The sequence below is a fragment of the Monodon monoceros genome, unplaced genomic scaffold (assembly GCF_005190385.1).
Source record: "Monodon monoceros isolate NGI ecotype Baffin Bay Population unplaced genomic scaffold, NGI_Narwhal_1 Super_Scaffold_13, whole genome shotgun sequence".
NCBI lineage: Eukaryota > Metazoa > Chordata > Mammalia > Artiodactyla > Monodontidae > Monodon > Monodon monoceros.
Genome location: NW_021703769.1, coordinates 77,927,842 through 77,949,753, shown reverse-complemented (window position 1 = coordinate 77,949,753; position 21,912 = coordinate 77,927,842). Strand labels below are relative to the sequence as shown.

At 58.4% G+C, this 21,912-nt stretch overlaps 2 protein-coding genes across 5 annotated transcripts in view; one reads left to right on the top strand and one right to left on the bottom strand.

The window, feature by feature from the left end:
* Positions 1–903: 903 nt before the first annotated feature.
* Positions 904–6,828, top strand: TMEM120A (transmembrane protein 120A). The gene is made up of 12 exons (XM_029220464.1): positions 904–1,148; positions 2,763–2,881; positions 3,138–3,254; positions 4,878–4,937; positions 5,154–5,249; positions 5,327–5,416; positions 5,624–5,689; positions 5,787–5,848; positions 5,954–6,046; positions 6,170–6,234; positions 6,327–6,395; positions 6,470–6,828. Exons 1-12 carry the CDS (start codon positions 1,068–1,070, stop codon positions 6,581–6,583), a joined length of 1,032 nt encoding a protein of 343 aa, XP_029076297.1. The 5' UTR covers positions 904–1,067; the 3' UTR covers positions 6,584–6,828.
* A 157-nt stretch (positions 6,829–6,985) lies between these two features.
* Positions 6,986–21,912, bottom strand: part of LOC114894168 (NADPH--cytochrome P450 reductase) — a 58,553-nt gene continuing 43,626 nt past the window's right edge. For 3 of the 4 annotated variants that reach the window (XM_029220612.1, XM_029220611.1, XM_029220613.1), the window contains exons 3-16: positions 19,551–19,599; positions 15,578–15,706; positions 13,875–14,024; positions 13,266–13,390; positions 12,779–12,868; positions 12,314–12,412; positions 11,169–11,285; positions 10,945–11,063; positions 8,921–9,102; positions 8,615–8,764; positions 7,997–8,267; positions 7,760–7,905; positions 7,599–7,684; positions 6,986–7,495 (exon numbers count right to left, since the gene is read on the bottom strand). In XM_029220612.1, coding sequence (XP_029076445.1) covers positions 7,351–7,495; positions 7,599–7,684; positions 7,760–7,905; positions 7,997–8,267; positions 8,615–8,764; positions 8,921–9,102; positions 10,945–11,063; positions 11,169–11,285; positions 12,314–12,412; positions 12,779–12,868; positions 13,266–13,390; positions 13,875–14,024; positions 15,578–15,706; positions 19,551–19,599 — 1,858 coding nt within the window. In that variant the 3' untranslated portion in view covers positions 6,986–7,350. Of the gene's footprint in view, positions 7,496–7,598; positions 7,685–7,759; positions 7,906–7,996; positions 8,268–8,614; positions 8,765–8,920; positions 9,103–10,944; positions 11,064–11,168; positions 11,286–12,313; positions 12,413–12,778; positions 12,869–13,265; positions 13,391–13,874; positions 14,025–15,577; positions 15,707–19,550; positions 19,824–21,912 lie in introns of those variants that run through there. The other variant, XM_029220610.1, reaches the window with a different exon arrangement.

The following is a 21,912-nucleotide window of genomic DNA, read 5'->3' as shown; positions in this document are numbered from 1 at the left end:
TCACCTGTACAGATGTCCTTTCCTTGCTCCTCACTCATTTTTGCCTGGCTATGTTCACCAAGAAGAGACTCTCACCCTCCCATCCCTCACAACCAGGTTTCTAGAAATTCCTCGGGTCTCAAAAGGAATTTTCCTCTGACTGCGCTTCTGAGTGCTGGCAGCACCCACAGAACAGGCCTGGAGTCAGGAGACAAGGGGACTGATGGAGAATTTAACACGTCGGTCCACGTTCATCCAGCAAACATTCCCTGACACCTGGGCAGGGCTGAGGACATACGGGTGAACGCCATGTTGCCTCCTAGGACTCTTTGCCGAGGGTTAGAGTAGCACTCCCCCGTGCCCCAGCAGGAGCCCACGCCCTCAAAGAGTGGGGTTTTGCCAGAGGGGTAAGGGCTTTTCAGGCAGTGCAGCCTTTAGTCGGGACTTGAACTGGAACAGAGCCTGGGATGGCTGCAGAGCGATGGCTTAGGGACCTCCTGGCAGGAAGGGCAGAGCCATTGGAAAGTGTTCAGCAGGGACATGGTGGGGATTCGCCTTGTGTTTTAGTCAGGGCAGTCTGGTGGCTGTGGTAAGGGACACTAGCGGTGAACTTGGAGACAGGGAGACAGTAAAGGGGCCCTTGTAAAAATCCAAGCGAGATAAGAGGCTCGGAATTCCCTCCCTGCCAAAGAGCAGCTTCCCAAGGGGGAAAGTGTTTGAGGCATGTGGCACCTCCCTGGGCCTTGGTTTACTCCCTGCCTGACAGGCAAGGACACTGCTGGCTGCACCACACAGTTGGCGCCACCGGGAGTGCCCCGGTTGGGGGCTGCCAACACCCTCCGAGCTGGGAGCAGCCGAGCGTAGGGCCCTCGGAGCACGTGGCCCCGCCCCCGCCCCTGGCCCGGATTGGCTCAGGCAGGGGGCGGGGCCAGCGCGGTCGCGCTCCAGGCTTTTCCGCATTGGTGGTCGCGGCGGCTCGAGCCCGGAAGCTGACGGGGGCGGAGGCGGCGGAGGCGGAGGCGCCTCGAGCCCGCCGGGGTTTCGGCTCTGTCTTCGACTCGGCTCGTCCGGCTCACGGCACGGCAGCAATGCATCCCCCGCCTCCGGGCCCGTTGGGCGACTGCCTGCGGGACTGGGAGGAGCTCCAGCAGGACTTCCACGGCATCCAGGTAAGTGCTGATGCGGGCCCCCATTGGTTCCGAGCCATGTCTATCTGGCTCTGGGTCAAGGGTCGGTTAGCCCCGGGTCGGGCAGCGGGAGCTCGGGGTCAGGGGTCGGGGACCCTGGTGTCGCTCCCGACGGCGGCGAGACCCCGGGTCCTGGTGTCCCCGGTTGGACCCTCCCCTCGGCCTCAAATGAATGTTCGGCAGCGGGACCTCTTCCCCGCGCGGCCGCCGCGACCCCGGAGTGACCCCACTGACCCAGGCGGACCTCCGGCCTCCCTCTGAGGCCTCGGAAAGAGGCCCCGACTCCGACCCGGTCCCCTTCCAGGAGAGTCCGAGCTGACCGGGGCCAGTCTTGTGTCAGTTACTGAGCAAATGCGCCGTGGGCGCCGGCCGGGCCGGATCGGCGAGGAGCGCCTTCCCCGCTCTCGGGCCGCGCGGTCTGGGCTGAGTGTGGCTGGGGAGCAGTCCGGGAGGCAGCCTGGCCTAGGTCGGGATAAGCGGTGTTTAGGTGAAGTCCCTGGATGGGGGCGGGGCCCATCCAGGGTGAAGGACAGCTCCCACCGAGACAGGGCCACGTGGCTGATGCAGGGAGTGAGGGGAAAAGGGGGTGGGCCAGACCCTGCCAAGAGACCTCACGGGCGATGGGGATTGGAATCTCTGAGACCCGTGGGAAGCCAAGGGAGGAATCGTCTGGATCTGGCTGCTATGGGCCACTGTGCTGTTCTGTGGGAAGGCAGACAGGAGAGTGTGGTGGCTGGGGGTAGGCCGAGGTTGCCCCTCCTGGGCATGAGAAGACCCAGGCAGGGTAGAGCCCGGGTCAGCTGGGCACTTGGTCAGGACTTTGCCTCTCCTGGACTGGTTCCAGCCCTTTCCTGTCCACGTTGAAACCTGACTGCCCCTGGCCTGGCCAAGCTGCTGCCATTAGTGCTTCCCAGCTTGGTCACCACTGTCCTGGCCTCAGCCCCTGCCTGACTTTCCTTACACTGCTCCTTGCCCCATCTCTAGGCTGTTCCTTCTCAAGACTTACCCATTGGGGCAAAGTGCTCTGGGAAGCCTTGGGTCAAAGGTGTTGGGGGAAGAGTAGAGGAATGGTCTTATAGCAAGAGGTCCAAGGGCTAAAGCCTGATGGCCTTTACTCTGGGAGGAGGATGCTGGGAGTGCCAGAGCAGCAGGTGTCTTGGACAACCTCATCTTCCCCTGCACTTGCAGGCTACCTGGGCAGGAGGATCTGAGCGGGCCAGGGATGGCTTTAGGTAGCCTGCTTGGGCCAGAAGGTAGACCCATGAGCCTAGAATCTGGATTCAGGACAGGCCAGAGAGGGGTGGGAACAACTAGTAGATGGGCTGAGGCTAAGAAAAGCTTCAGAGAACTCCTCTGTTTCTGGGAGAGCGGTACTATGGGGGCTTCTGGGCTTACAGGGAGACCCCTGCCTCCTTGCCTGCCTTGGAGAGAGAGTACCCTCAGGGAGTTCCCTGGGCTGGCACAGCTGGCCATCTTCTTTCCTGCCGAGACCCTCCCAAGGAGCCCTGGAGGAGTCCATGCCCCACCTCCTTCCCAGCAGGCTCTGGCTCGGGAGCCCACTAGCCAGCCTGAGCCTTACCCCGACCTGGTTCTCAGGAGACCCACCGGCTGTACCGCCTGAAGCTGGAGGAGCTGACCAAGCTGCAGAACAACTGTACCAGCTCCATCACTCGGCAGAAGAAGCAGCTGCAGGAGCTAGCCCTTGTCCTGAAGAAGTTAGGACCTGTCCCCACATACTCCCCCATGCCCTCCCATACCTCATCATACCCGCCCCCCATACCCTGTGGCCTCGGACTGGGGGTGGATGTGTGACCTGGTGGGGTAGAGAGCTGGCACTGACTCCCAGATGTCCCTGGGCATGGCTTCTCCCCTCTCTGGGTTGCATTTGCTCTCCTGCCGTGCAGGTGTCAGGTGTGATTCACACGTGGGGGTCCCCTGTTCTGACTCTGGCTTCTGTGGCCGCACCTGCAGATGTAAACCCTCCCTCCCGTCAGAGGCCGAGAAAGCTGCGCAGGAGCTGGAAAACCAGATCAAGGAGCGCCAAGGCCTTTTCTTTGATATGGAGGCCTACTTGCCCAAGCAGAATGGGTGAGGTTCCTCCCCCATCTCAGTTCACAGCCATTTCTGAGAGGGAGGCCTGAAGCGCTGTCTTCCTCTGCTTGGCTTCCTGCACCCACTCTGGGCTGACCAGTCAGACACAGTCCTAGCTCAGGGACAGCCTGAGTGACAGTGACAGCTCACTGCAATGAGTGCTTTGTGGGGGAAGTATAGGGAATGGGGGGAGCACAGTGAGGGGTACCTAACCACTTGGGAGGTCGGAGAAAGCCTCCTGGGGTAGGTGATGCCTGAGCTGAGTCATAAGGATAAAGAGGAGTGAGCCAGGCAGACATGGGAAGGCGGAAATAGTAGGTGTCACGGCCATAGCTCACAGTAGGAGGTGAGAGGTTGCAATGAGACCAGAGGGGGAGCCAGCCTGCAGAGCTTCCCCCTGGCCCAGTGGGCATGGGAGAGTGACAGGTCAGTCATGCACTTAGATCAGCTGCAGACACAGCAGAGGACATGGCAGAAGCCTAGGCTTAGGGAAAACAATCCCGCAGAGACCCCAGGCAGCAAGACAACTGGGAGAGAGCGTGTTCCAGAAGGCAAGGAAGGGAGGCCTGGCCAGTAGCCTCCGATCAGTTGGCCCGGGGCAGCGTGGGAGGCAGTCAGATGCAATACAGAAGGGGAAATGTTTCCTGGAAGTCAGGGTGACCTTGGAGAGAACCGCTTCACAGGAGCGTAGGGGTGGAAGTTGATACTGGGGATGACAGAAGAGCTGAGGGTACAGCCAAGTTTAGGCCTTGCTTCAGAAGCTTGGCTGTGAGTGGAAGGAGAAACTGGCAACGAGAAACCGGTGGCTAGGACTTGGCATGAGAGTTGAGGAGTGGCTTTTGTTTGAGTGTGTGTGTGTGTAACTTTGTACATAGGAAAGACTTGAGCATATCTACCTGCCGAGAGGTGGGCCAGCAGAGGGAGAGACCCAGAAGAGGTGCACTAAACAATGGAGGGAAGTCCCTGGGGAGGTGGGAAAGGGTGGGTGTAGGCCCTTGTTTTCTGGGATGAGGGGGTGCAGAGATGAGGGTGAGGAGGCAGGCAGGGGAGATGTCACCTGCCCGGACGGAGACAGGATGGAGGATTTGGGAGAGGGTTGGACAAGGCCACTGCTGAGAATGGGAGAGGCAGCCTGGTCCCAGTCCCCGCTGTGCCCCATAATCTCTTCGCTGCCTCAGGCGAGCCCCTGGACCCCTCTGAGCCTGTGCGTACGGCTCGAGTGTGAACACGAGCCCATGTGGGGACGGCTGCTTCACACACGCACGGCTGTAGCTTTCAGTCACCTCACGAGCTCCTCTGGCGGAGAAGGACGAGACAAGCTAGATGGTGGGGTGACGGCAGTGCAAGGATTGGCAAGAAAGTGGTTCCGTGTTATGGAGGAGGGCTTGGTGACTCAGCTGGCTCGGGAAGGGAGACCAGGGTCAGGAGGGCCTGGGAGCCTCAGGGAGGGAGAGGGTCCTTGTGGGTGGGAGACTGGGCGCTCAGGGGTCAGAATATAGCCAGGGTTTCCGAGGAGGCCCTTTTGGGATGGGAGGAGGGTGGTGTGGTCACAGGTGTGGGTTGCTGCGGTGGACTTGGGGCTGAAGGCTACCTCTCCTCACCTGGTGTTCCCTCCCCCAGGTTGTATCTGAGCCTGGTTCTGGGCAATGTCAACGTGACACTCCTGAGCAAGCAGGCTAAGTAATTTGTTGTCGTGGGCGGGGTCTCAACCCTACTCCCCGTCCCCTGCCCCAGGCCCCTTCCAGTCTGCCCCAGCTTCCCTGGCTAAGCTTGGGGTTCAGGGGCTGCTCCCCCATGCTGGCCCCATGTCACCACAGCAGTGTGTCCAGAGGCGTGGGTGGGCCCCGCCATCACCCCAGCCTGTCCCATGAGTGTGTACCCCTCGCTCCTCCCCAGGTTTGCCTACAAAGACGAGTACGAGAAGTTCAAGCTCTACCTCACCACCATCCTCATCCTCATCTCCTTCACTTGCCGCTTCCTCCTCAACTCCAGGTGGGTGTCCTGCTGCACGGGGCTGGGCCCTGTGCCCTCTCCAGGCTCTGGCACCAACCTTCTGTACCCCTCCCTAGGGTGACAGACGCTGCCTTCAACTTCCTGCTGGTCTGGTATTATTGCACCCTGACCATCCGTGAGAGCATCCTCATCAACAACGGCTCCCGGTGGGCGAGGGCCGGAGCCCGGCTCCCGGGGGTGGGGGTGGGGGAGTGACACTGGAGCTGCCCTAGAAAGCGGGGTGGGGGCGGCGGGGGCCGTGGCCCTCTGAGAAGCGGGAACTGGCTGGGGTACTGGTTTCTTCCCACTTCCTGTCCCGGAGCACTGATCCTGGGGGCTGAGGGGACAGGAGTGACGGTGGCTTCCTGACGCAGGATCAAAGGCTGGTGGGTTTTCCATCATTACGTGTCCACGTTCCTGTCAGGAGTCATGCTGACATGGTGAGTGGCCCAGCTTGGTCCTAGGGTCTCCGGGGGAGCAGGGCAGGGAGAGGTGGCATCCCCGAGCCCTGACCCCTTCCTCTGCTCTCTGCCTTAGGCCCGACGGCCTCATGTACCAGAAGTTCCGGAACCAGTTCCTGTCCTTCTCCATGTACCAGAGTGAGTGTCTCAGAGGTCCTGCTGCGCTTAGGACCGGCCCCCCTAGGAGGGGCGGGAAAGAGACTTGGGACTCCAGCCCAGTCCTGATGTCCCCCCGCCCTCCAGGCTTCGTGCAATTCCTCCAGTATTACTACCAGAGCGGCTGTCTGTACCGCCTGCGGGCCCTGGGCGAGAGGCACACCATGGACCTCACTGTGGGTGAGTCGGGCGTGGCCGCCCCTCTCTGGAATCCTGACGGGGGAGCTGGAAGGGCAAAGTCCTTTCCTCTTGACCTGGGTCTGAGTGATGGGGTCGTCTCTGTCCTGGTTGTGGTCCCTGCAGAGGGCTTCCAGTCCTGGATGTGGCGGGGCCTCACCTTCCTGCTGCCCTTCCTCTTCTTTGGACACGTAAGTTGTACCTCTGTCCCTGTCCATCGGGCTGTCTGTCCCCGGCTCTGATTCGAGAAGGGACTGTGTGTAAAAACCGCCCTCCCTCCCAGTTCTGGCAGCTTTTCAACGCGCTGACGTTGTTCAACCTGGCCCGGGACCCCGAGTGCAAGGAGTGGCAGGTGAGCTGGGCCCCTGGAGAGGACGCCAGGAGGGCCGGGCCTGGCTTCTGTCCTGACCCCGATTCCTCCCCCAGGTGCTCATGTGTGGCTTCCCCTTCCTCCTCCTCTTCCTCGGCAATTTCTTCACCACCCTGCGGGTTGTACACCAGAAGTTACACAACCAGCAGCACGGGAGCAAGAAAGAATGAGGCTGGGCCTTCCCTGCCTGCTGGCACAGCTCTCTACGGCACCCCTGGCCTGCAAGGGGCTTCTGAACCCCATGTGTTGAGGGGGTGGGGGGGGGCTCGTCTCATCTGGGAGGGTCTGTCTGCTCTTCCCTGGGTTTTGTGGGCTCTGTGGGCCCTGAAGGCGGCGCTGGAGAGGAAGACCCGGGCCTGTGTCCCCGCCTGTGGGAGCCGGGGGCCAGCGGCCTCAATAAAGGGTGAGAGGCTCAGAGTGGCTCGGTGTATGTTCTCCTGCTGGTAAGACAGGGGTCTGGGGGCTCTGTGCCGCCACAGCATGGGGTCTTGGGGTTCCTGAGGTCTCTCTGGGGTCTGCATTAAGGAGACCCAGGTGGAGGCCCCAGATCTATGCAAGTAATACCAGGCAAATACAGAAAACAGAACTTTATTCCAAGGGCCAGAGGTTATTAAAAATTATTTACACTCATTGAAAATCACGGGGAGGGGCCAGGCCCCACTCAGCTGAGAGGAGGAGCCCCTTCTGTTCAGCCACTGAAGGCCCAAGATGTTCACGGAGCATCAGCCCTGTCACCCATAGCCACGCCCCCTGGGGCTGGCGGGTCCGAGGGTACATCTCAGGCCTGGAGCAGTCCCTGTCAGTCACTGGGCCTGCCTCCTGTGGCAGGGCCAGCAGAACCCACCTAGGCAACTGGCAGAGGAGAGCGAGGAAAGCGATCACGTTGGGGAGCGAGTCTGTAGGGCGTGCGGAGCAGAGCAAGGCAGCCCGGGTGCTCCTAGCTCCACACGTCCAGGGAGTAGCGGCCCTTGGTCATCAGCTTCTTGACATAGTCCACGGCCTGGGCGTGCTCCATGGCCCCCTGCTCGGCCACGATGTCGTAGAAGGTGTTCTGCACGTCCCTCGCCATGTTCCGAGCGTCCCTGGGGGCGGGAAGGAGGTGGTGGCACTGGGGGCTGGGCAGGGGCCCCCCTCCCCCCACGGGCAGGTAGGCCCTGTCCCCGCCCCGCCTCTGCCCTCACTCACCCACAGACGTATATGTGGGCGCCCCCGTCGTGGATCAGCTTCCACAGGTGCTCCCTGTCCCTCTTCAGCAAGTGCTGCACGTAGACCTGGGGGTGGGGGCACCTGTGAGGAGGGCTGGTCACACCACCCTCCGCCCTGCGGGGCCCTGCCCGCGGCCTCACCTTCTGGGGCTGCTCCCGGGAGAAGGCCACGTTGAGCTGGGTGAGGGCGCCGTCCTGGTGGAGCTTGGCCAGCTCCTCGCGGTACAGGTAGTCCTCGTCAGAGCGGCGGCAGCCGTAGTAGAGCAGTGTCTCCCCCACCTCCTTGCCTGGGGCAGCAGCAGTCAGGGGGATGTGGGATGCCGGTCCCGCCCCCGCTGCCCACCCGCCCGCCTGCCCGCCCAGGGCCCGTACACTCACCCTGCTGCCTCAGCCAGGCCCGCTCCTGGACGAAGCCTATGAAGGGGGCAACCCCGGTGCCGGGGCCCACCATGATGACAGGCACGGTGGCCTTGAAGGGCAGGCGGAACTGGGACTTGCGCACGAACATGGGCACCAGGGCCCTGCGGCCGTTCTCCCCGGAGGGCTCCTTGGCCCGCAGCCAGCTGGTGGCCACGCCCTTGTTAACGCGGCCAGACTGGGTTTCATACTCCACAGCCACCGCACAGATGTGCACGGAGTTGGGGTGGACCTGGCGGGGCGGCAGGGTCAGAGTGAGCGTGGTGATGCCGGAGGCCCCCTCCCTCCTGCCACCCACCCTACCACGGGGGTCCCTGCTCAGCGCCTCTTTACACCCTTCGCGGCGCCCAAACCTGTTCAAAGACCCCTTCCTGGCAGCTCTCCTGACTGGCTCTCGGCACTGGGGCCGGACAGCAGTTTGCAGTCTTACAGTCCAGCCTACTGGACACACAGCCCAGGAGTCTCGAGTGAACTGCCCTGGGCACGGGGGGCAGAGCTGGGGCTGTGGCCCAGGGACCCCGGTCCCTCCAAGGAGCCAACACTATGTCTCCTATAAGCGGGCAGGCCTGGAGCCCACACCTTGGAGGATGAGGCGATGGAGTAGTAGCGGGCCTGGAGACGAGGCAGCAGCTCACACAAGTGGTCGATGGGGGGCCGCAGGGACGAGTAGTCCTGCAGGATGGCCAGGATGTGCCTTCGCGCCTCAACCACCCAGCTCAGGTACAGCTCCTGGGGAGATGCAGACGTAGGTGAGACACGGGGACCTAGGGGACAGGGCTGAAGTGGGGCCCAGGCAGCCTGGGGAATGGTCCGGGGGTGCTGGCTGGGAGCCGCGGTGCAGGGCTGAGGCGGTGGCGGGCGCTGGGGTGTGGGTGGCAGGCCCACCTTGCCCTCGCCCGAGGAGGAGGCCATCTTGCGCAGCTGCTCCTGTTCCGAGGGCTCTGAGGCGTACTGGGCCAGCTCGTAGAGCACGTTGGTGCGGGGCGGGTTGGTGATATCCAGGTAGTAGGTGAGGGCCGTGCGGTAGGAGGTGGGGCAGGGGAACGGGTGCTTCTTGTTGGAGTCTTCTGTAGGGAGAGAGCAGGCAGGGTTCGGGGTTAGGGGCCGCCCCTGGGATAGGCGGGGTGCCACGGGATGGGGCGGGCAAAGCCTCAGGCCTGCCCTCACTGGAAGCAAGACCAGCTCTTTCTGGTCCTTCCTTGACTTTGGGGGCAAAGCCTCGGGCTTCGGCCACCCTCAAGCTTCGTGAAGCTGGACAGGTCGTCTTCATCAGAGGCAGGATATTGCCGGGGTAGGCCTGGCAGTCACTGTCCCCACCCAGGAGAATCAGCCCCTTCGGGCACCCTTCCCCTGCCAAGAGCTGCTCAGAGAGAGGGCTGTAGAGGGTGGAGCTCCCGAAGTGTGTCCTGCCTGCCTGCGGGCTGGACCTGGTCCACTGTGGGGGGGTGGCGCTCCAGGCTCATGACTGTGCGGTGCCAATACCGGGCCTTCAGCTGTGACAGCAGAGCTCCCTCCAGGTCGGTTTTTATGCTTGGACACATGTGGAGGTCTGTGCATGGGTCACCCAAGGGCCAAGCTCTGGGGGCAGCATCCTGTACACTCAGGGGCAGCTGCTGGCACAGACCCCCCCCACCAGCCCTTGCCAGGGTCCTTCCACTACCACAGCCAACAGGCTGGCTTTACTGACAGCTCCCCGCAAGCAGGCTAGAGCTGGACTGGACCCAGGAGCAACTCCATCTCTTAGAGGCATGACCGCAGGGGCGTTTATTCCTGTGCACAAATGAGCCCCGTGGAACCGCGAGGCTGCCGAGCCACATGGAGAGGAGAGGGCCTGGCCCAGGACGGCTCAGCCTTTAGGGGTTTGGGTCTATTTTTGGGAGGGGTTTGAACTTGGTACTGAAGTGTGACCTACGTACAGTGTACAAGTCACAGTGCAATGCCTGATGGATTTTCATGAACTGAAAGTCCTCGTGTGCCCAGCACCCACACCAAGCAGCAGGTGTTCCCTGCGCCCAGGCGCCCTCTTGTGTGAGCCCAGAAACCAGGGCTCAGGCCTTGCACTACAGGGGCAGGTGTGGGCACTTCTACAGCCCCACTTCTGCCTCTAGTTGAGCCTCTGCAGCCCTCTCTCTAAGCAGCTCTTGGCAGTGAACAGCTCTTCACAGGGGCCCAGAGTCTCCTGGGGCAGAGGGAGCACCAACACCCCTCCTGACCCCCAGCAAGGTCCTGCCTCAGATGGCACGAGAGACATGCCCCCCGGTGCAAGAAAGGCCCACGCGTGCACTACCGACCGTGAGCGCACTGCCGGCACAATGAGATCTGATACAAATGAGCCCCCTTTCACGCAGCTCCTCTCAAGGCTGACTCGGGAGCTGCTGAGAAGGAGCTGCCCAGGCTCAGGGCACTGAGGACAAGAGTGAGCGGGGCAGGGCCAGGCGGCGCTGGGCCCCAGGTCAGTGGGCAGCCCTGCCCCACCCATGGCAGAGCCCCTTGCACTCTGAGCACCCTGAATGGGCCTGGAGGGCCATCAGGATGGTTGACTCGGATCCCTGGGCTCACAGGTGAGGAGACCCTGGAGCCAGAGAGGGCCTTCAGCAGCCAGTTGTGGCTCTCTTCCCTGTAGGACACGGGCTGGCTCTGTCTCCAGGCACCCACACTCCCTCAAGGGAGTATGGCAGTGAGGGGATGGGGGAACCCCAAAAGGGAGAGTGCCAGACCCTGCAGCTACCTTTTCCCCCAATCCTGAGTTTGTTCTACAACCTGTAACTGGGGTCTTGGTTATGAGGGCTTCTAGGGCACCAGGCTTTAGGCCTAAGCAGAAGTTCAACCTATGGACCTTGCCAAGGGGCCCATTCCCACCAGCCACCTCAGGCCCAGGTAGGTAGGGAGGCCTGGATCCCAGGACTCACCGTCAAGATTGTTCAGGGACATGATAACGTCCAGGTCGGCACCCAGGATCTTGCCGATCTGGTTGACCAGGGCAGAGTCGTTGGCTGGGTAAACAGCCACGTGGTCTCCAGATTCATACCTGGGGGAGATGCGAGGCTCAGGAGGAGGGTGGAAGACAGCTCTGCACCCAAACAGGAGGCCTGAGTGAAAGGTTTGAGGGGGTGGGGGCGGGAGCAGCTGATACCTGATTTTGGAGTCTGAGATGTCTAATTCCAGGTGCATGAAGTGTCGCTCGGTTCCCTGGTTCAGCTTCCGGTTGGTGGTGACGACAGCCAAGAAGGGGTTCTTGGCGTCGAAAGGGCTGGGTGGGGAGGGCAGCTCAGTGACTGGCCAGGCCTTCAGTCTGAACCTTCCCACCCCAAGGGACACTTCTGGCCACACAGGACACAGGAAACATCAGAGCTGGCCTCCAAGGGTCACGAGGACACCTTTCCAATTAGGTAGTGGCCTTTCCCAGCCTAATCCACAGCGGTGCTCCTGGCACCCCACAAGGGGGTAGAACTAGGCTATCGGTGTCCCCACTTACAGACATGGAAACTGAGGCTGGTCCCTAAAAACCTGGGGGACCCTCCACACTCTGCACACGTTGGTGAGCAGAGCACAAGGAGGGCCAGGCCCTTGAAGGTGGCTCCCCAAGACGGAAGGGGCCTGGGTTCCGAGTGACTGTGGAGCAAAGCCCCCTCCGCCCACGTGCCCAGGACCGTACGTGAGCAGGAGAGAGGCTTTCAGTCTGTGAAGCCACTGAAATGTCGGGCTTTCCGGCCACAGCTGCAGCGGGGCTGCTGGTCTCAAAGCCTGGTGGTTCTAGGAGGTCTTTCCTGGGCGGCTCCAGCAGGATTCTGGGTGGCACCCAGGGGCAAGTCAGGGGCCCCAGAGAAGAACACTGTTTCTGGACATATGTCCAGACGTTGAGGCAGATTTTTAAGGAAGCGAGCCCTTTTGCCCAAGTTCCACCTAGACCCAGAGCTGAACTCACTGTCCTGGTCCAGGGACTGGTGGGTACCCCCCACCCCAGGGTATTTACAGGGAAAATGAAGTACAGGCTGAGCAAGGGCCAGTCCCCCCAAGGCCACGCCCTGGGCGGAGGGACCGCTGGGAGCGGAGCGGAGGGGTCCCCAGGGCCCCGGGCTCAGAGCAGCCTCCGATCTCTCTCTGCTCCAGGCCTCACGCCCTCCTGTGCGGTGCAGATGGAAACGTAGGTGCCCTCACCCGGGCCCACTCCTGGATGTGGGGGTAAGGAAGCCCCACAGGACAGGGCCTGGGAGGACAGGCCCTGCGGGGACGCACAGGACAGGCAGCTGTCTGGCCCCAGCCACGCTCTCTACTCACGGTTTCTGGTTCTCATAGCTCTTCAGGCGGCCCATTTCGCCCACGTACACCTTGGCCGCGTCTATGTCTGTGTGGACCACAAGCTCGTACTGGCGAATGCTGCAAAGGGGAGACGCAGGGTGAGGCGGGGGGCGGGAGGGGGCCGGGTCCCAAGGAGGGAGTGAGGCTGTGAGGCGATGGGACGTGCGGCGAGGGCTGCGGGGCCAGACGTGACCCACGAGGAAGGAGACGTGTGAGCATGGGAGGCAGGAGGGGCCCGCACAGCGTGTCAGCAGGCCCAAGGCTCTGCCCTGAGGAGGCCAGGAAGCCCGCCCTGACCGTCACCTGCAGGCACAGCCCAAGCGCTTGGGCCCGCGCCCCTGCCGCACCCTGACGGAGCCTCCTCCAGCCCCACCACACACGCCAGTCCAGTACCCCCCCTCGGCAGGCAGCACCCGAGGCCCTGGCCCACCTGCGCACACTCACCTGGACTCCTCTCCAGTGGCTTCCACCCCTAAGTGCTCGCACACGGCCGGCCAGAACTGCTCTCGCCACGTGATGAAGTCCTCCTCCAGGCTGGGGACAAGAGGGGATGAGCCAGGCTCCAGATGGGGCTGCCGGGAGAGCTCGGACTCTGTCCCATCACCCCTCCAAGCTGGAGGGTTCATTTCACACCAGCCCACCCAGTGACGTAACCCAGGGCATCAGGAAGCGTCCAGAGGGTCTGCAGTAACCACGGGAGGCCCCATCTGAGCCGGGTGAACCGGGAGGGTGTGGATGAGCAAAGAAGGTGGGGACTGGCGATGGGGGGATGGCCTTCCCTCCCCTGTGGTGAGGCGGGTCACGGAGTTGCGCTGACATCATGGCTTTGCCCTCTCCTCCTGTGCCCCGGCCAGCCCTAACCTGTGGCTCCTGACACACGACAGCCCAGGGGGGCGTGCAAGGGCGGGGGCCCTGGAGGGGGGTCACTTACTTCCCGTCGTCGTCGCCCAGCCCCAGATCAAAGATCCGCTGGGCCCCGAGCTGCTCCAGCCGCTTGTCCACATACTTGCCCATGGCGTTGAAGTGCTCATAGGTCTTGTTCCCAAGGCCAAACACCTGTGTGCATGAGGGGCCAGTGGTCAGCGGTCCCCGCCAGACACCTTGCACTGTAAGGCCCCAGAGGCGGCTTGTTTTGGTGACCTGCAGTCCAAGCCCCTCCTCAACCACCTTGGCCTTGACCCTGGCGGCAGCAGGGGGGCTCACCCTGCCCATTCAAGATTCTCCTTGCCCAGCCGAATCTTGGTCAGCCCACCGCCCTTTTCTTGCCTTCAGTCTCCAGTAGCACATGCTCCCGAGCAAAGTGGGGCTGGGACATGGGAGGGGAAGCTCTTGGGCCGGGCGAGCCCGGGCGCAAGACAGGGTCGCCCCATGAGTGGCCTTCCTGGGATTCCCTGCCACGAGCTCCCTACCAGGCCCTCAGCTCGAAGCCTCTGTCCTGGCACCTGGGCCTGTCCTAGCTGATCAAACGAGGTGAGAACTGGAGGAGTTCCTCTTGGACACGGGGTTCCGGAGGTTGCACAAGCCCACACGGGTGACTCACCGCATACTTGACCCCAGAGAGGTCCACGTCCGTCTCCTGGAGCCAGTCATAGAAGTCCTGGGCATTGTCAGTGGGGTCCCCCTCGCCGTAGGTGGCCATGCAGAACACTGCCAGGGCGTTCTCAATCTCTGACAGGCTGCTCAGGTCGCCCTGGGGAGACAAAGGCAGGGCCAGGCCCAGCAACCAAGACTAAGCCTGCTCCCAACAGGGGTGCAGATGGGCGAGTCAAGGGTTCACGTGGACGGGGTGCATTTCAAGAGCAAAGGGAACAGCAGGCCCAGAAGAGCACAGGTGAGGGCCTGGGGTGTGGACAGAAGTCTGCTGGGTTCTAGGCTATGGGCTGGCACTTGGAACACGGTGCCCTGGGCCACCTCCGGAGAACCTCATCACCCCACCAAGCCCCTGGGGCACAGGAGGACCTGGGCTCGCACTGATTCCTAACCAACTGTCCGCCAACTCGAAACCTGGGTCCTAAGACAGATGGGCAGTGGTGCTCGTCCCCAAGACCGAAGGCAGGGGTGTGGAGTAGGTGGGGGATGGTTCAGTTTGGGAGATGGAGTGGCACATGTGGGAAACAGCTCTAAGGGAAAGTTCATTTATCAAGTTGTTGGAGCAGCAAGAGCCTGACATTGCCTCCCCTGCCCCGATGTCTGGCAATGACCCTTCAGGGGAGAAGCAGGAAGGCAACTCCCTGGGGCATGTTCCCAGGACTACCTGCTCCCTGCCAGCCCTGCCCCTCCAGGGTGCCTAAGGACCACTCCCCACTTCCCTGCCCACTGAGTCCACCTGGGGCCGCTGGCCTGGCTGTCTCAGAAACAGGCAAGCAGACTGCTGGAAGTTTCCTGCCCTTTGGAGTGCCACGACTGGCGAAAGAGCCGATGCGCGGAGGAGAGGTAGCAAGGTGAGCGGGTCCCCACCACCCTCAGAGGCAGGCTGGGTGCAGCTGGGGCCAGGAAGTGGGGACTGCGTCCTGCAGACAGTCCTGTGTTGGCCCGGAGGAGCCACGTGCCAAGGATGGCTGACAGGAGAAGGCTGGGATCCTGCAGCTCCAGATGGGGGCCCTTCCCTCAATTCCTGGGCTCTCTTTGGCCCTCCCCAAGCCCACACATGCGAGTTTACAGCCTCATTTCAAAGCCCAGCTGAAGGGTTCCTGGAGATGGCTCACCCAACATCCTCACTGCCTCTCTGTAGATGAGTCAAGGAAGGCCCTCGGTGGGCGCTCGCTCAGGGTCACACGGGCAGTCAGGGCAGAGCTGCACTAGAGCCCAGACCCCCCGACGACTCGGTCCAGCTCCCTTGGAACTGCAGTTCTCAGGTGGGGGTTGAGGGGAGATGAGAAACAGTTCCTCTCCTGACTTGCTGAGACCCTTTTCATCTTTTAAGCCACAACCAATCCACTAGGTGCCCGAGTCCCTTCTGCTGGCACCTGCCCAGCACTTGCAAAGCCTGCAGTGTGGAGAGCTTGGAAGGCTGAGCGTGAGCACTGCTGAGAGCGCACATGCGCACGCCGGGGCCAGGTGTTCTTAATGTCCTTACAACTGGGGCCACCTGGCTGCTGGAACAGATGACAAGAGACGCCTATTCCTGTCTGTCCCTTTGGCTAACTCAGCCCTTTAAGCGTCTCCACGATCCAGACGTGACTTCCTTAATGCCCTGGGCTGCACTGCATGGGAGGAAGGGGGCAGGGTGCAGCAAGAGCTCACCAGGTCATACTCCTCCGGGTCTGCCGCCATGCCCCGCATCCCGTAGCGATGGGCGTCCTTGGACAAGCGGTTGGCAAACTCCTCGGCGGTCCCCGTCTGGGAGCCGTAGAACACGACGATGTTCCTGCCCTAGGGACGGCCAGACACGTGGGATCAGTGAGGGGCCAAGAGCCACAGGCTTCACTGGAGGCTCTAGGTGACCACAGGGGCAGGCAGGTCCCTCAAGGGCACCCTCTTTCCTGCCTGCTTCAGGTCCTTTCTAAGTCGCTCTGGGGCTAGCATCTCACTGCCACAGCCACTGCAGCGGATGGGGTCAGAGGCCACCTAGCTGACTTCAGCTGGAGCCATCAAGATAATGCTACACACACAAGCTGCTCAAAATCACACTGTGGGCATTTTTTTTTTTTTTTTTTTTTGCGGTACGCGGGCCTCTCACTGCTGTGGCCTCTCCCGCTGCGGAGCACAGGCTCCGGACGCGCAGGCTCAGCGGCCATGGCTCACGGGCCCAGCCGCTCCGCGGCATGTGGGATCTTCCCGGGCCGGGGCACGAACCCGTGTCCCCTGCATTGGCAGGCGGACTCTCAACCACTGCGCCACCAGGGAAGCCCTGTGGGCATATTTTTAAAGGACGTGTAAAAATGCAGAAATGACGTTCAGTGAAAAAAAAAAAAGTGATCAAAGACTGTGTATAGCATAATCCAATTTTGTTACATATCCACTCCACATATATGTGTGTGTTTATACATATAAATGCACAGGGAAAAAGAATGGCGTGAAATATACCAAGAGTCTCTAAATGGGGAATCATGGGTGAGTTTTTCTGGATGTTTACAAAAGTAATGCATATGCTTTATAAAAATCTAGACAATGGGGAAAGGTACCATATAGACTGGCTCACAGGCTCTTCATCCCACCCTCCTCCTACTGTGCCCACTGCAGCAGCTCTGGAAAAGCTAGAACTCCATCCCCCAGACTCCCTCCAGCCAGGGATGCAGCAAATTAGGTCCAGCCAACTGGATGTGCTTTGCAAGATCTGGAAGGTGGAAGCAAGGCACAGGCCACCTCCCCGGTCCCTTTCTACAGACATGAGGTTTCTCTGCGGCAGCCTTCCAGTGCCCAAAACGCCTGGAGGGGTCTCTGGCCTGGCACAGAGCCCTAACTGACAGGTACAAATGACAAAATAAAACGGAGGGACTACAATTGCTGTAAAGTGTTCTCATACCTTTTACATTTCCTGAATTTTCTACAAATCATTTTAAAATCATTTAAAAAGGTATTTTAAAATAATGCTTATGACGACAAGGGAACAAAACAGGATATAAAACAGTAGCTAAATACTTATGGTAGCATCAAAATATATAAAGTACCTAGAAATAAGCCATACAAGAAACATGTGAGAAGCTACCGAGTGATAAAGGACTCAACCAAATGGAAAGGCACTCTGATTTTGCACAGGAAAACTCAACGTACAAGATGTCAGCTCTCCCTCTATCAGTACAGAAATGTAACATGATCCTAATAAAAACTTGAACAGCTCTTTTTTCATCAACAATTTGATCCTAAAAATCCTGTGGAAAAATAAGTGCGAATCCATCCACTGGAACATCATCTGGCAATAAAAGGAATGAAGTGCTGACACATGCTATAGCATGGATGAACCTTGAAGACATTACGCTAAGTGAAAGATGCCACAAAAGGCCATATACTGTATGACTCCACTTACATGAAATGTCCAGTTGCCATATAGGCAACTCTATAGAGATAAAAAGTAGATGAATTGTTGCTTAGGGCTCAGGGTGGGGGAATGGGGAGTGACTACTTATGGGCATAGGGTTTCTTTTGGGGATGATGGAAATGTCCTAAAATGGATTGTGGTGATAGTTTGTACAACTGGGAATATACTAAAAATCACTGATGTGATTTTTAGTATATTTATTTTTTAAAATAAACTTTAAATTGGAGAACTGTATGGAATAGGAATTATATCTCAATAAAACTGTTACCTAAAATGAATGAATACGTATGAAGTAATAGCCAGGAAAACTGAAAAATAAGAGTGATGGGGAGGGAGGAAGTGCCTAGTGCTACAGATATTAAAACAAGTTATAATAATTATACAACAGTGTTATAATAATTAAACAGTACGATATTGCTTATACACAGAGAGCTAGATCAAAGTACCAGAACAGGAAAATACAGTACACTCAAATACCCATGGGAATTACATTTATGATAAAACTAGTGGGGAAAAGATGGACTTTATTACACGGAATTTAGAGAGCTGTGTAAAAAATTGTTGGACCCATACCTTACATCTTACACCAGGATAAATTCCCAACAGATTGAGTTTTAAATATGGAAAACAAAATCATAAAAATACTAGAAAAAAATATGGAAGAATTCCTTTATCTCTTTAGAGGGGGGAAGCCTTTCAAATGATGACTCAAAGTCCAGAAGTCAGAGAATAGTTAAATGGACTAAAGAACTTTAACAGGCGAAACGAACAAGTAAACACACAATAAGCCTAATGATACACAAACTGTTAGCTGGGAAAAATATTTTTAACTCATATCACAGATGAGGGGTTAATCACCCTAATAAGTTTAAGGAGTTCCTTGAGGAAGATCAATCCCAACAGAAAAGTGGGCAAAAGATTTGAACAAAGAATCTGTAAAAAAAGAGAAAAGAAATGCCAGCATAACATGAAAATTTGCTTAAACTCATTCATAGGAAAAATGCAAATTAGAACTCCACAGAAATATCTTTTTTGTAACCTAGAAAACTGGCAAAATCCCAAACTTTGATAGCAGACTCTGTTGGCAAGGCTTGGGGAGCAGGTGTTCTCACACTGCTAGTGGCGGCCCCGCGGCGTGACCTCTACGGGGGTGGGGCACAATCTGGCAGTTTCTATCACAAATGCATATATCTTTTTTTTTGCGGTACGCGGGCCTCTCACTGTTGTGGCCTCTCCCGTTGCGGAGCACAGGCTCAGGACGCGCAGGCCCAGCGGCCATGGCTCACGGGCCCAGCCGCTCCGCGGCACGCGGGATCTTCCCGGACCAGGGCACGAACCCGTGTCCCCTGCATCGGCAGGCGGACTCTCAACCACTGCGCCACCAGGGGAGCCCTGCATATATCTTTTGATCCAAAAATTCCACTTCTGGGATTTTACTGTATTTTCAAACATGCAAACTGATTTACACAGTCACAGCAGCACTGTCTGTAAGAGCTAAAGATTAGAAATATTCCAAGCGCCCATCAACACGGCAGTATTAAAACAAATTATAGTACTTGTGGCCACACATGGAATCATCACGCAACTATAATAAAGAATGCGGGAGGTATCTTTGAATTGCTGTGAAAGGAGCTCCAAGACATACCATTAAGTGGGAAAAAAATGAAGGTCTATAGCAGTGTACGTAATATGCCACCTTTTGTGTTTAAAAAGTATAAGTCTGTGTTTGTTTTTATTATATGTGCATAAAAAAGCTCTAGAAGGATCTATAAAATACTAAGGACAGTGATGGGTGACAGGGATAGGAGAGCTTTCCACTAAATAGTTTATGTTTTGGATTTTAACCATGTGAATGAAGCACCTGGTCATAAAATTCAACGCTTAAATAAACAAAAATCAAACAGATAAAATTGTAGCTGTGCTAGGATCACAGCTATGTGAGGTCTACATATGCTCACGGACACAGCCTGGTCTGGGAGGGAGGAGATGGGGCGGCATCCGAGTCAGAGGGAGGGTCTGTTCTTACAGTTTGGTTTGTTCAAGAAGTAAACACTCAAAAAGCGGAGTAAACTGTCCCAGCAACAGCAGAGCAGCCTCGAGGCTCTGGTTAGCCCAGAAAGTACGCACACAGGGAGTTGAGCCGGCTTCCCGCCCGCTTCTCCTCCCGTCCAGTGAAGCTGGCCTTCTGCTGGATGCCCCCGCACACCCACCAGGGCCGAGCACAAAGAGAAAACTCACCGTCTTCTTCATCTTTTCCACGAAGGTGCTGTCTTTGACAGAGGAGGTCCTGAAAAATAAAAGTGTCTGCTGGGCACGGGAGGCACATGGCAGCAGCGAGGGGCATTTCCAGCTCCGCCCGCTCCACTCTGTGGTGCCCCCGCCAGCAGCCGCCTTTGGTCCAGTGCCGGGGCTGGAAGAGGCAGGACCCAGGCTCCGGGGTCTGGTAAGTCCAAATCCAGCACCTCGCAGGGCCTGGGCTGACCCACCCGGGTACATGAGTTCACGAGAACGAAGGGTCAAGCTGACTCCCCGGCCGCTCACCATCCACAGCCAATGGTCCCCACCTCAAGGCAACCAGGAGTTTCCCAAATAAGATTCTGACCGTGCTACTGCTGTGCTCTGAAACCTTCCAAGGCTCCCATGACCCACAGGACCAGGGGTGCACAAGTCCCTTCAGAACCTGTCCCAGCCTCGCCTGCCACTCCCCTCCACACACCAGCCCTCCACGATGGTCCTTAGAATTCTGTCAACACCACCGTCTCCGCCCAGAGCGTCCTCACTCCAGTTCCTCACCTGACAGACCCCTGTTCCCCACCAAGGCCCCACGTGAATAGCAAGTCCCTTGGGATTCCCACGACACCCCCCCCCAGTCCTCCCCTGCCCTGGAGCCACTTTTACTTGCTCCCCTCTCTGTGACCCTGTCACCTTCTAAAGCCCTGAACTGGACCCCATCCCCTCCAGAGAGCAGCCCCACTGCCCCGCATGCCTCTCCACCTCCTAGCTCTGGCCTCCTGCCCCTCCCTCTCTACTTCTGGTCCTTTTCCTTCTCTCTGTCCTTGCCCCAGGCCTGCAGAGCCATCTAAAGCAACCCAGCGAGCCTCCCCAGGGACTCTCAGGCCTAAGACAGCAAGGTGATTTACCTCTGGACGGTAAATATTTAAGATGTTTGAAACATGGCCGGTCTGAACCAAGTGACAAATCTGAACACTAAAATACCGTTGTTTCTGTTTAAAAAGACACCATCAAGGGAATGGAAGGCAAGCGCCAGCACGGGAGAAGGTGTCTGCAATGTACACGTATCTGACTGATGACTAGGGCTGAGAATATAAGAAATCCCTACAAATCGATCAGAAAAGACACATACTGCGACAGAAACATTGTCAAAAGGCTTGAACGGGTACCTTCTTAAAGAGAGCATCTAAACAGCCAAAGAACATAGGGAAGGGTGCTCGACGTTATTAGATACCAGAGAAAAGGAAGTTAAAACCACAGTGAGATCTATCATACACCCAGTAAGAATGGCTAAAACTGAAAAGACAGACAAGATCTCAAACAAGCGAGGTTGTGGAGCAATGGGAATTCCTACACGCAGCTGGGAGAGGGCGATATGGCACGGTGACTTTGGAACGCGGCTTGGCAGTACCTCCTGTGACTCTACAGCCCAGCAATTCACTCTCTGGTACACGCCCCACAGACTGCATTCATACCCAGGGAACGAAAGACATACATTCTTTGCTCTTTCCACTGCCTCCTGTGCACAGTAGGGTGTAACAGAGTGAAGTGCCAGCATGCACGTGCGTGTGCGTGCGCACACACACACACACTCTCATCACAACAGCATGAGGCAATGTCTGTCAGGGCTACAGGCCTGGAGTCCGTGGAAAAACTTATGTAAGTGAAGGTTTCTTTTTTCAGTACGCGGGCCTCTCACTGCTGTGGCCTCTCCCGCTGCGGAGCACAGGCTCCGGACGCGCAGGCTCAGTGGCCATGGCTCACGGGCCCAGCCGCTCCACGGCATGTGGGATCTTCCCGGACCGGGTCATGAACCCGTGTCCCCCACATCGGCAGGCGGACTCTCAACCACTGCGCCACCAGGGAAGCCCTGAAGGTTTCTTTTAAGGATGCCCCTGCAAAGCTGTTCAGACAGGTATTTCGTAAACATAAGGGTATCAGAAGTTTCATGTCTAAGCCCCTGCTGGGCTTTTCACTAGGTTAGTAGGTGCAGGACTAATGCTATTTTCAGGGTCTTAGCATTAAATAACATCACAGTAGGCAGCAGGGGAAGGTGAGGCCCGGTGCCCGGGTTGGCCACTCCAGCCTCCCTCCTCCGTCCCGAGGTCCCTTTGGTGCAACAGCCCCACAAGGGGCAGCAGGGAGGCAGCGGGGGGCTGGCCACCCAGGCTTTCCCACCCAGCAAGGGCCCAGCTGCACAGGAACCCAGAGCAGGCCATCCCCGGCTCCCCATTTATCCCGGCATCCCCGGGCCGGCCCATCCCTAACCTCAGCAGGGCCAGGGCAGGAGCACAAATGAGCAGAGGCGCTCAGGCCTGGCCCCATCTTCCCACGCCCAGCTCCATCTTCCCACGCCCAGCTCCATCTT

What these genes read in the sequence shown, in the direction of transcription:
- TMEM120A (XM_029220464.1), top strand. Translation starts at nt 1,068, where the DNA reads ATGCATCCCCCGCCTCCGGGCCCGTTGGGCGACTGCCTGCGGGACTGG. An exon ending in AGGACTTCCACGGCATCCAG is followed by an intron (nt 1,149 to 2,762) that starts GTAAGTGCTGAT and finishes CCTGGTTCTCAG; the next exon opens with GAGACCCACCGGCTGTACCG. An exon ending in TACTTGCCCAAGCAGAATGG is followed by an intron (nt 3,255 to 4,877) that starts GTGAGGTTCCTC and finishes TCCCTCCCCCAG; the next exon opens with GTTGTATCTGAGCCTGGTTC.